Source organism: Pieris napi, chromosome 8 (genome assembly GCF_905475465.1).
Source record: "Pieris napi chromosome 8, ilPieNapi1.2, whole genome shotgun sequence".
NCBI lineage: Eukaryota > Metazoa > Arthropoda > Insecta > Lepidoptera > Pieridae > Pieris > Pieris napi.
In genome coordinates this window covers 13,031,064-13,044,834 of record NC_062241.1, presented here as the reverse complement: position 1 = coordinate 13,044,834, position 13,771 = coordinate 13,031,064, and the positions used below count along the sequence as shown (strand labels likewise).

The following is a 13,771-nucleotide window of genomic DNA, read 5'->3' as shown; positions in this document are numbered from 1 at the left end:
CCATTACGTCTTATTATCACGTGTAAAATTATACCTATGTCATATTAGTACACATTTCTCATATTAGACCCTATTTCTGTATAAATAGTAACTTTTTAACATATTATAAGCACGCTGTATTTGTCTTTCAAAGAGTGTGCCGTTGGTACTCGTCAAGGTTTTTGTATGTTTTAGATTGTAATATTATTTTAGATTAATTAAATAGTAATAAGTTGTTTTGTGCTAGTCCCAAAAGAATTTAGCCGTTGTCGGATTGGTCCACAGATATTCATACATGTATGTAATGCAACTTGATTGCAAACGGTGACTACTGGTTTTGGAGATTAATACACGGGTACATGAGTTGAGTGCGTGTCGTCGAGAGCGCCGGACATGGATAGGGTTCAGTTCCAAGTAAACGGTGTTGACCATACCGGTATGTCACTTCTAAATACTTTTGCGTTCGAGTGTCAAAGTTGTGTGGAGTGTTTGAAGTTGCATACTAATTCCTTTAATGCGACGCGACGCAAAAAAAAATTAGCTAGTTCAAATAGAGTTTATAGTAGGGTGGTATATTCTCGTCTTTTTGCAGCATTGCTACAAAGCCTGTCATAATAACACTGGAAAGTAAACAGTTAAGAGAATTGTAATAGCACTTACTCTTAATATTTTTTACACTTCATTGCGCATAATACAATTTAATGTGCAAATAAATAAAAACGACCTAATCGCTATTTCCTATACGAAGCGCGTATTCGGGCTTTTGTGTCGGCCAGGCTTGGCCTGGCAAAATATACATTGAGCTTCAACTTTTTTAGATATATTTACTGTATTTCAACGGTAGTAATATTCCCGTCATTTCATAACTGTGAAGTCTAGTAGCCCATATGTATGCATGTGTGTTAGCCAATATTGCCCCTTTTATGTTGTGCGTATGAAGTTACATCACTGTGTTACTCCTGTCCCATCCCATACCGTACCCGAACTTGGGCAACTGAACTAGTATGTATGTGTAACAATAGCCCATGTTAAATTAATACGCTTAAAATTAATTCTAAAAAATATGACCAATCCAAATATATAATAAGAAATAAAATACGTTTTATGCCATGCTTAGTAAAGATTATAATATAAACGATTTAGACATAAGACCAATCTGAAAATATGTCTGTAATAACTTTTTTTTTCATAAAAGTTGATCATGCAATAAATGCATAACATAAAATTAAATGAAAGAGGATAACTATTTTGGTTTAAACAGCTAGGATGGAGGTCAATCGTGAAAGGAACTTTTTAAATCTAACGGTAACGGTCTCGCATGAGCCGAATGCCAAGCTTTTACTACTGCAATGTATAATGAAGGTTAACTTTAATAACAAGGACAGGAAATGTCAATCATGTAGTTATCTTACCAGAAGTCTACTTATTATGCAGTAATAACATATTTTATCTCTATAAAACACAACCTACCATAATTTTGCCCCTTTACGAAGACTACTGGGGTTTCAAATTCAAATTCAAAATTATTTATTCATTTAGAGAACACAATGTAATTGAACGCAAATAAAGAAAAACAAATAAAATGCTCAACATACCAACATATGTTGCAAACATATAAAGTTCTCAAATCAAGGGCTTAGAACGGACGAGAAGAGAATAAAAAAATCACCAAGTTTTTTGTTTTACAAAATGTTTGTAAGGAGCTGCAACCAATACATCATGTTCCACATGACGTCTTAAGTAATTAATAGTTAATTATAATAAAAAAGTAAAAAGCAAAGATTTGTCCTCTCTCTTTGACTTTACCTTCAGCGTGCGACTCTCATACCTGAGGTCGTAGGTTCGATTCCCGGCTGTGCACCAATGGACATTATTTTTAACATTTGTTCGAACGGTGAAGGAAAACATCGTGAGGAAACCGACATGTCTTAAACCCAAAAAGTCGACGGCGTGTGTCAGGCACTGGAGGCTGATCACCTACACGCCTATTAGATTTAAAACCAACAGATTCGGAAATCTGAGGCCAAGACCTAAAGAGGTTGTAGCGCCACTGATTTATTTATTTTTTATAGCGAAAACTTATCTTAAAGCGCATACTCTGTAACACTGACATTTAGACTTTTCAAAGTTATAATTAATTGATACAATTTTCGGTAAACATGTTGAAACTTATTCTAGTTGGCTGTGAACTAAGTTCTAATGTAACATTGCTGGAGTACCTAAGGAGATGGCTGGAACTGCGCGGTACGAAGTACATGTGTCAGGAGGCTGGTTGTGGTGCGTGCATCGTCAGCGTCGTAAAGTGCCCCGGAGGACCTGCAGAAAGTGTTAATGCCGTATGTAACTAAAGCTACAAAGTCTGTTATGTTCATAATGAGAACCGATATTTAAAAAAAACAGTGGACTTTAGGGCATGGTTTATACCTGAAAGAATAGAATATCGAATAAAGGGAGTGGCACAATATTTCTAGAAATATTCATACAAATAAAAATCGTTTACTCTAACTACTGTGTACCCTTAGGATTATTAATACAAATAAAATTTTGTTGCCAGTGTATGGTATTGATAACGTCATGTCACGGCTGGGAGATTACAACTATAGAGAAGGTGGGCAACAGGCTAGAAGGTTACCACCCACTACAGAAGGCCCTCTATGAGAATAATGGCACTCAGTGTGGATACTGCAGCCCTGGCTGGGTCATGGCGATGTATAGGTACGTTTATGTCCATTGGGTGTTGATTTATAAAAACATTACTGATTTCATTACATTTTATTAGCCTCCTTAAGAAGAAGAAAATGACGATGCTTGAAATAGAAAAGTCGCTGGCCAGCAATATTTGTAGATGTACTGGATACAGACCCATTTTGGAGGCGTTTAAGAAGTTTGCGTCTGATTCCCCGGACCCTTACCTCATTGCAGACATTGAGGACCTTAGCATTTGCAGCAAAACAGGAGAAGCTTGTTCCCAAACTTGCGAAGATTATGAGTGGTGTGTAGTCAACAAAGAAGACGTGAAATATCCCACTTTATTACATATCAAACTCAGCGATAACCGAGATTGGTACAGAGTAGAAGACATAACAGATGTATTCAAAATTCTTAATTTGTACAGAACTGATTCTTACATGTTAATAGGAGGAAATACTGCTAAAGGTTCGTATATATCAATATATTTTTCTTTTAAAGAGGATCAATCGTATTTAAAAGGAATATTTTAATTATAAATATATGTAAATAATTTAATAAACATTTGACAGGAGTTTATCCAATACTGGAGTATCCCCGAGTGCTGATAGACGTATCGTCCGTAGCAGCACTAAAGGGCTACTATTTGCAGCAGAACTTAGTTGTGGGAGCTGGAAACACCCTCACGGAGCTCGATGAGATATTCAGCCAAATGTCTCAGCACGATGACTTTCGCTACCTTACAGTTCTGCAAGAGCATCTCAAACTGGTTGCGCATATCCCGGTTAAAAATGTGAGTCCATTGTTGTGAAGGCAATAACTACAAGTAGCTATTAAAATGAGTATTATTTACAGATCGGTACAATTGCCGGAAATTTGATGATTAAACATAAACACAAGGAGTTTAATTCAGATATTTTCCTTCTTTTTAATACAATCGGCGCTGAGATTGGTGTTTGTAAGTATGTATTTGAATATTGTTGTTAAAAATGTATTGTACGTATAAATGCCCTTTTTATTAACAGAAAAAACTCAATTGTAATTGAATTTTTTACAACACTAGAAAAAACGAATAAATTAAGTTATTAGGACATTAGATACGGTTGGGAACGCGTATACATACTATGCAGCTAAAATGACCCGACTCGTTAACTATAATCATACAATTATAATTATTAGGTAAATTAATTTTAGCCACTCAATTATACTAGAACATGTACATTGTACATACGTTCTACGTGTACGGCAATCAAATAGGATTAAATATCCTAAGAATAATTATCTTGTTTTTGTCAATCTTCAACATAATTGAAATTCACCTTTAAGTTTAATAATATATTTATTACTAAATATTTAAAGTATATTCTTACATCACTTATTATATATATTACATATTTTCTTACAGTAAATGGCCATGGTAATGCTACTAGGATAAGCATGGAAGAGTTTCTAAATGCAGACGTGAGAGGAAAAGTGTTGCTCAATGTTCTACTGCCACCACTTAACAGTGACTTTACAAAGATTGTTACTTATAAGGTGAGGTTATCTTATTTAATAAATTAATAACTAACCGAATTATCGAGATAAACTTCACACAGGATCTTATAATTTTAGTCCGTTAATTCTTTTACACAATTTGTATTTATAAGAAAGATAGTATTATACAAAATTGTTAGAGAAGAAAGATTTTGAGTTTGTTTTTAGTTTTTGAGTTTGCTCTGAAGTCAGTTTTATTCTTAAATAGAACTATAGGTAGGTAATACGCTGGTCACACTAGTGTGACGCCTGTTGCGTCTGCGATGAACGGATAAATATTAATACATGCTAAGCGGTAAAACGGCAACTTTCCATCCAAATCTAAAAGACCGCTCTTTTTGGTAGACTCGTAATGAATGTATGTGATAAAATATATTCGGCCGATGTGTGGTACTCAGTGTTTTCAAGCAAACTTTGATGTTGTTCCCAGATAATGCCTCGATCTCAAAACGCTCACGCAGTTGTTCACGCCGGCTACCTCTATAAATTCGGTCCCCAGAATAGGCTTTTGGATTGTCGGATCGCTTACGGTGGTCTCTCTACTGGCTTCCACCGAGCCTGTAGAACTGAAAAATATCTAATCGGAAAAAACCTCTTTACTAATGAAACTTTGCAGGGATCTCTTAGTATTCTTAATCAGGAAATGCTAGTAGTAGCAAACCCTCCGGAAATGTCAGTTGAATATAGACGGAAGTTGGCTCTGGGTTTGTTCTATAAGGTAATAATTTTGTCTAATATTCGAACTTTATAATTTCGGTACCTTACATAACTGTTCTGATTACTAAAAGCAAATTTGTTTTTTATGATACATAAAGCAAAAAACAGTGTGGGGAACAAAGTAATTTGTACAGAAAATTAATGACATTATTCATTGAACATTATCAAAATTAGGTTTTTGCTTGCCTGTGAGATATATAGAAACCCCTAACTTATTTATTTATTATCATAATAATCTATGTAATAACTTACGTGTAACACGGGTTGTCTCTAGGGTCTGCTGTCATTGTGTCCTGAAAGCATTTTAGCTCCTCGTTACAAATCAGGAGTGGTGAGACTACGAGATTGGAGAACACTGTCTGACGGGAAGCAAATTTTCGAGACAAATCCCTCTTTATGGCCACTTAACAAGCCCTCACCGAAATTTGATGGATTGGTATTAATTTTATTTCACATTGATGTTGTTTATTATAAATGCAGAAGTAAAGTTTAAAAAACCAAATACTTTAATAGCTAATTGCATACTTACATTGATTAAATTATTTGATAGATCCAATGCGCCGGTGAAGCCTCCTACTCTGAAGACGTGCCGTCTCTGCCAAAAGAGGTGTTTGCTTCGTTTGTGCTTTCCACTGTCGCCCTCGGGACTATTCAACATATTGACGCTACTGAAGCATTGGTAAGGATATAAATTATATGTTATTACATAACCTACTATAAAAGATCTGTAAAACAGCTTTCTGTTTATTCACGAGTTACAAGTACTACTATGAAATATTGTTTTATATGTATTTTTATTGCAATGAGATATTTTTTTAATAAAAAAGTTAATTTTGCTTTTAAAATTCACATTAAGTAAATAATATAAAAATATCAATAACAGTCAAGATAGAAGGGTAACCTTAATATTATTATTACATGTCTAAACCGCATCATTTAACATATTTTATAGAAAGAACCTGGTGTCGTTGCCTTTTATACAGCATCCGATATTCCGGGTCAAAACAGTTTTACACCTGCTGGAACCCCGTTTTACATGGCAGATGAGGAAATCCTTTGTGAAAAAGACGTGAAATTCTACAACCAACCTCTTGGCATCATTGTTGCTGAAACACAATATATAGCAGAGAGAGCAGCATTGCTTGTTAAAGTGACTTACACGAATGTAAGACTACCGCTCTTGGACATAAAAGAAGCAAAAAATGATACTAGTAGAATTCAAGAGTATTTCACGTCTCCGGCTACGAACAGGGGAAATAATGTAGCTAAGGTAATAAAGGGTGAAATGTCGATATACGGACAATATCACTTTTGTATGGAGACGTTGGCCTGCGTGTCGCAGCCTATAGAGGAAGGCATCAAATTATATTCAACGACGCAGTGGTTGGATGGCGTGCAGCGCATGGTATCAAGGGCATTGAAGATTCAGCAAAATAAGTAAGACTTCATTGAAACATCTGTCTTTAATTTAGTTTATAATATCAAATTTATTAATATAACTTCCTTTCTTATCTGTTTTGTATAACTGTATAACATGTTTATTATCATTCAATTTACATTTTAATTAAACAAATATCAATATATTCAAAAGGTGATATTTTTTATAAGAAACATTTTCAACAGCATACTACCTAACTTTTATTTCATATGTTATTTTAGTATATCTGGACTTCTTTATAATGTTATAGAATAGATGTGTTTCTACGACGGCTTGGAGGCGCCTACGGTATGAAAATATCTCGAGCAGCCCAAGTATCTATTGCTTGTGCATTGGTTACACACAAATTAAATAGACCATGCCGATTTATTCAGTCACTCAAAAATAATATGAGATTCGTTGGAAAGAGATTTCCATGTTCTACAAATTTCGAGGTAATTATAAAATTAATTTTATATATTTATAGATAAATTAACGTTCGTCTATAACATATATAAAATATTGACACATAAATAACGTATATTAAGTAATCACATTAAATATTATACAGTATTACTTCTAGAAATAAAATAGGCTTAAATCTTTAAAATATGTTAATTCAATTTTAATTTAGGTTTCAGTCAACAGTGCCGGTCGTATACAATATAACAAGTATGATCTTTTCGAAGATAATGGATACATTGTTGGTGAACCTATAGCCATTTTCAGCACAGATGCTTTCAACAATTGTTACGATAAATCATCGTGGGATTTTAAATTATACAATGCTATAACAGATACGCCGTCTAATACGTGGTGTAGATCTCCCGGTAAGTATTTGTTCAACTCCCTCGGGAGGATCCTGACAATTCTAGAGCATGGTGATCAACGATAGGCAAGGTGTCGATGGTTGCAGTGACTTTTACTTTTTTTGTAAAATTTGGCGGTTAAAAAGAGAAATTCGTGTGAGTTCTTTTCGCCTGCGCTAAGTTTTTGATTTGAGAAATGGTAGTAAATGTAAATTTAGACATTCCTTAGTTAATACAAATGAGAATAAATTAACTTTGATTTAATTTTACCTGTAAAGCTGAAATCGTTTTTTTTTCTATAGGAACTTTAGAATCCATAGCAATGGCGGAATTATTAATGGAAAGAATATCGTATGAGGCCAATTTAGATCCTGTTAACGTGCGTCTCGCTAACTTAGACATACTAAATCATAACGATATAAGAGAACTAGTGAATACATTAAAAGCGAACTCACAGTACGATGAACGGCGGCGAGCTGTTGACAAATTTAATGCTGAAAATAGATGGAAGAAAAGAGGACTTCGACATTCATTCTTAAGGTGGAGCCCCGCCGGGTCAATATCCCTTAGTATAAATATTTCTGTGTACCCAGAAGATGGGACGGTAATTGTAACGCATGGCGGTGTTGAAATGGGCCAAGGTGTGAACACGAAGGCCGCCCAAATTTGCGCCTATCACCTTAATATACCAGTTGAAAAGGTACAAGTTAAACCTAACGATACTACAATATCACCAAACTGTTTTATTTCCGGAGGCAGCATAACTTCTCAGTTTGTTGGAGTCGGTGTACAAAAGTGTTGTCAGAAACTATTAAAGAGATTAGATCCAATTAAGAAGAAGATGGAAACTTCCAGTTGGGAGGATATTATTAAAGCCGCTGCCACTGCAGAAATCGATCTGCAGGCACACTCTAAAACTGGAATGGCAGACGTTCGGAATTATCATATTTATGGCGTAACACTGGCCGAAGTGGAAATTGATGTTCTGACAGGAGAATGGAATATAATAAGAGTAGATTTGATAGAAGATGTCGGCCGCAGCGTAAATCCTGAGATCGATATTGGTCAGGTAACTATAATATATAGTAAAATAACAATAATAATATGCAGACGTATATTAACATAAAAATTCATATTTAATATATATAATATTAATCACGGAATCGGTAAATATTAACATACCTAAAAACCTCATTTGTTGAAGTCTGTTTATATATACACACACTATAGTTGCATAATATATATTATATATTATTTTCCAAAACAATCAGATATGTAGTTGAAATAGGCAATCTTCTTCAAACTTCTTTAACATAATAATCTAGAGAAGATTTTACTTAGAATAAATCATTGGAAAGCTCGCATCAATTGTAGGTAGAAGGTGCATTCGTGATGGGATGTGGGTACTGGACGACTGAAGAGCTGGTTTTCTCTCCAACCGGGGAACTTTTGACTGATCGCAGCTGGCACTACTGGGTGCCGCAGGCTCGAGACATTCCACAGGATTTCCGCATATATTTCCGAAAAAAGTCCTTTAGCATTGACTATTTACTGGGATCCAAAGGTTTTTTATTTGTTTTCTGCTTTTAGTATCAAATCTGTGGCTTTGTCAGTAACGGTTGAGTTTTTATTATTCATTTACAATTTAAAATAGGAGAAAAGGTAATAGGATAATAAACTCGAAAACGTTTCGTCTTTAGAATCTATATAAAATCATTATTCAAAAAATACATTTCAGCAACGGGAGAGCCAGCCACTTGCATGGGTGTGGTGATTCCAATAACTATGAGGGAAGCCATCGTCGAAGCCAGGAAGGAGTCCGGACTACCATCCAACAAGTGGTTTGCGATCGGTAAATTATCGATATTTATATTTATAAGGCAATATACCAAGTCATTGATTTATATTATAATAGGTTGGGGAAAAAGTTTCTTCGCATTTTGCAAGAAAATTCACAACATTTTTTAATATAATTTATTTACATTTAACTAAACAATTTTGTTCAATAACTTTTTGCCATCTTGTAGGTTTTGGGATTTGATCCCATTCCTATAGAAATTTTGGGGCTTCTAATCAAAATACCGCGACAATTGGTTTTGGCAGTCCTCTCGTGATGTTAACCTGACACTGCAAAAACAAAATAAAAAAAATTTGAAAAAGCTTAAACCAAATTTGCGCTACTTGTTTTTTTCGTGGGTTGCGTTGCCTTTTTACCTTTTTTGTAGTAAGATTTTAAAATGTATCGAATTTCTTAATTAGATTCACTTATCTTGACAGTACGAAAAATAAATAAAAATCACACATTATCCTAATATGAATTTGGAATTATATTCTTTAAAATATCAACTTTCAATGATAACAAAAACAGGCAAATACATATAGTATAGCCAAAGAGATTTTATAACAAGTTCATACATAGTATAATGCGAAATTTTTCCCCAACCTAATATGATGGACTTTCAGATGGACCTTATACAGTGGAAAAGATATGCTCATCGTGCGCTACCAAAACAGAAGATTTCAAATTTTATTAGTTTATAAAACTTTTAACGATTAAAAAAATATTTCTGTGTCATTTATTTATTGGCTAGTACGCCATCTATTGTCACAATGTCATACTATCAAAAATGCGCACACGCACATGCTTGCTCGTTATCTTCATTGTACATTTTGTTTTTCAATGTCACTACAGATGTCACTTTTATAAACCCCTTCTTTATATTGTATAATATTTATAACGAATTGTTATTAAATGGTCGTTTAGTATTTTAGGGAATTTGTGAGTTATATTTTATAAGTAAAGCAACATGCAAGCAAGGTGGTTTTCATTTATATAAGATATAATGTTAAAGGAAAACATTTTCAACTTCTAAACAAGAACAGTACTACAGAAAACAATAATAGCAAACGAAATGGCTCTATGTCAACAAAGCCAGGAACTATTTCCGGTTTTCGGTAGATACCAATTTACGTTCATATCCGGTCTCGGTATTGCGATGCTTATAAAATTTTTACTTGTGTTTAAATCGTTACTGAGATTTATTGTAAGTATTATTTCTGAGTAACATAAGACAAAGACTGAGTAACACTAAGAAAAACGGCAGCCTTGAGGTACTTTTACTTACATATTTTTATATAGGTATTGTATTTTGTGTCTATGAAATTTCTGCAAAATGAAAAATAAAAACAGTTTCTACTATACAAGTTTAAGATTTTTTTGAATCGAAAACATACAATTTCTATAGATATCAATCAATGTGTAATCTTATTATTATTACCGAATGACCTTGTAGGTCAGTCAGGACGATGACCTCGGCGGAGACAATCTATTTATTTGTTAAGAAAACACACTCCGTTTGGGACATGAAATATTTCCGAACCAATTCGAGTTAGGGTCCTTCAAGAAAAGAGCGTACCAATTCTTAACAGTTACAAGCCTTCTGGTTATGTGAGTGTCCATGGGCGGCCATAAGTATCACTAAACATCAGAGCCTCCTGCCCGTTTGCCTCCTGTCACATAAAAAAAAACAAAGAGCCCTTCCGAGAATGAGTAGAATTAAAAAACCTTATCAATTGCTTTTAATTACTAACAAGTTTTAACACAAAGCTGCATCGCTAACTGGGGGTTTTACAAACAATTCTATTAAACAACCAAAGATCTTACTCGCAACGTTATTATATAGTATAGTACATAATATTATATTATATATATTAAGCTACACAACTATTTTTACAGTTTAGCACCATTTACATCAATGAGAAGTTTCAAATATCGTCGTATATTCATATACCGGGTATTGCAACTTTAATAAATTTACATGTAATTATTATTATTTATTACATATACGATTAAAGCTGATACGTAGTAGACATTAGACTAATGTTAAATACCCAAAAATATACGTCCAGTGTCCTAAGGTGGATCATCTCCTTGTTTATAAAAAACAGAAATCAAAGAACAGATCTGCAGCCAAGACCGGATTTAATAATAATCGTTGAATGTAAATTACATATTATGTGTACTTTAAATAATTAGGTACGTACGTATGTTGTATAAAAATATTTTTATTGGGGATTTTCGATTGATTTAACCTTCAGTCCCAAGATGGCGCTAGTAGGTAAGTAGATCGCGCTATCATTAGAACGCAGAGTCAGTACTAATTATTTGTAGGACGGTGAATCAATTGCCATCAGAAGGGTCTTAACTGACTCGACTGAACAGCGAGTGATGAAATGGGAAATGATCACATTGATTACACTCCGCTCACTTTCGTCTCAACTATCGCAGAGGCTTGAGTTGAATATCTGACGCTGTTTTTGGCCTATTTTAATCTAATATATAAAATTCTCGTGTCGCGGTGTTTGTGGTAAACTCTCCGAAATGTCTCGACCGATTCTCATGAAATATTGTGTCATGTGTGCATATTGGGTATGTCTGAGAATCGGACATCTATTTTTCATTCCCCTAATTGTTAAGGGTAGTCCAGTCCACACTCCACACTCCACCCCTAAATATTTTATTTTTAGATATTTTTTCTGTTTTTATTTTTTTATGATACAGCATTAAAAAATACATACAACCCCTCCCCTAACTGTCAGCCCTCTTCGATCAACCCCTATTTTTTTATTATAAAATATTATATACATTATACATGGCAAAACGACGTTTGCCCGGTCAGCTAGTATATTATATTATTTATTTAAAACGTTATCAGAACATGTCATTGTCATCTCTTCTCATACTCTTTAGGGATGTGACATTCTGCATAAAAAAATGATTTTTTTATTAATCGATTGTTTTCTTAGCCTGAAAAATCGATTTTTTTATTAATTGATTTTTCCTAATTTTTGAATTCATTCAAAATAAACACGTTACATATTTTATTTATCATGGTTTTCTTCACTAAAAATAAACAATAGAAATTATAAACACAAACTAAAGTTTTAGATTAATCAAAATCGAAATTAACCTAATCTCATTTTAATAGATTTTGGTGAAATTTGATAGATGATAGATGCCTTTTTAGTAAGTATAACAGTATTTTTGTTGTCTGTTTTATTGTATGTAACCTTGTGCTGCTGAATAAATTTATTTTACTTTTAAATTATAGTGTTCAAACTTGAGTTTTTTATCAAATTAACTGGTTTTATCATCCTTTCGATGCTTTATAAAAAAACATCAATGCATCGAGTATATTAATACATCTTCAAAGCATCGTGTCTATTCAATGTATGGCATTGTAAACAACGATGTAGGTATATCGAATATCCCTAATTGTTCGGGGTCCGGGTTATAAAAGACCAGACATAATGTCGGGAGGTGGCAGATGAAAAATCGACTATGATTGATTTTCAATTATAAAAATAATCGATTATTTTAAATACAAAAATCACGTACAAAAATCGATTTTAACCGATTTTTTTAATAATCGATTATTTTTTCACATCCCTAGTACTCATAAATTAACGACGATTACTGTCAAATGTCAATAGTATACTGTTTAAACCTTAATGTAATTGTAAAGGTATATTGTAAAGGTTCAAGACACAGAGTTCCTAAATTAATAAATAGAATATAGATCTTACGTTCTTACCTTGATTGAAGTCTGTTAATTTTTTAAATAGTCATGCTAAATAGCGAGGGCCACGGAGAGTAATCACTGTTTAGTTCTAAGTTTTTTTTAACAAAAGTCTGCGCAAAAGCAGCAACGGGAATAACAAAAAGCGTCAAATAGATAATTCACGAATATCTGTCCGGTGGTGACAATGTGAAACGAAACGTATTTTCTTGTGTCAATTCATTGATTTCTTCCAAAAAATGTCTTAACATTCAAGCAAAATATTGCTGAATAGTAATAAAAGAATATTATGGTGATTGATACTCGTAAATTAAGCAAGCCCGACTAATGGCATTCACTTGTGCTAAGACAAACACTTTGTTTCACAATTAGACTAATGTCAACTTTAACAGGCCGTGATTTTCACGCCTCTTATTCATACTATTGAACCACTCTATTTTGACTTAAACGAAAACATTGCGGCCATTTAAGCTATGGCCCAGAACATTTCCAACGAGACACTTTACGCGTTATGACAATCAAGAATTGTTCATTTAATATTAATAAATATAGACATCAAAATAATTTAGGAAACTTTTATTAGGTAGTATTTTTAATGTACCTTGACACTTTTTACTTTCGATGACTTGTTAGTTTCATGTATCCTATGTTCATGAAAAGATGAAGGGGGTTTGAATACAAGAGAAGCGAGATAACACGCCATAGGGAGGAGCTTGTTTATTAATTTTACCGTTAATTGATATTAAAAAAACGTTATAATCAAATATTTAAACTGTTTCTCTAATGTTCAAATAATACAAAGATAACCTATACATCTTGTGTCTTTCAATACTCAATTCGTCACGGTTGTTAATCACTATGATAATATTATTTCACGGGAAGGGATTTCTTTAGTATCCCGGTGGAACTGAGCGAAATCAAGTTATCTTAAAATTTCAATCTTTTTATCGAAATCCTTTTTTACCTAGTGTATATCATGTGTTTGATTGGGTATATTTGTTATGAATTTAGTCGCGAGTTATAAGTATCTTGGTAAATTATTAGCA

General features: G+C 33.4%; 1 protein-coding gene across 1 annotated transcript; it reads left to right on the top strand.

Moving 5' to 3' along the window:
• The first annotated feature begins 303 nt into the window (after positions 1–303).
• Positions 304–9,718, top strand: LOC125051627 (xanthine dehydrogenase 1-like). The gene is made up of 17 exons (XM_047652082.1): positions 304–415; positions 2,158–2,315; positions 2,534–2,694; positions 2,759–3,135; positions 3,240–3,460; positions 3,523–3,625; positions 4,073–4,203; positions 4,634–4,921; positions 5,195–5,356; positions 5,471–5,599; positions 5,873–6,357; positions 6,609–6,792; positions 6,972–7,167; positions 7,449–8,215; positions 8,521–8,710; positions 8,885–8,998; positions 9,610–9,718. The coding sequence occupies exons 1-17, from the start codon at positions 373–375 to the stop codon at positions 9,678–9,680; spliced, it is 3,780 nt and encodes a 1,259-aa protein (XP_047508038.1). The 5' UTR covers positions 304–372; the 3' UTR covers positions 9,681–9,718.
• Positions 9,719–13,771: the final 4,053 nt, after the last annotated feature.

What these genes read in the sequence shown, in the direction of transcription:
- LOC125051627 (XM_047652082.1), top strand. Translation starts at nt 373, where the DNA reads ATGGATAGGGTTCAGTTCCAAGTAAACGGTGTTGACCATACCG. An exon ending in CGCATATCCCGGTTAAAAAT is followed by an intron (nt 3,461 to 3,522) that starts GTGAGTCCATTG and finishes TATTATTTACAG; the next exon opens with ATCGGTACAATTGCCGGAAA. An exon ending in CTGAGATCGATATTGGTCAG is followed by an intron (nt 8,216 to 8,520) that starts GTAACTATAATA and finishes CATCAATTGTAG; the next exon opens with GTAGAAGGTGCATTCGTGAT.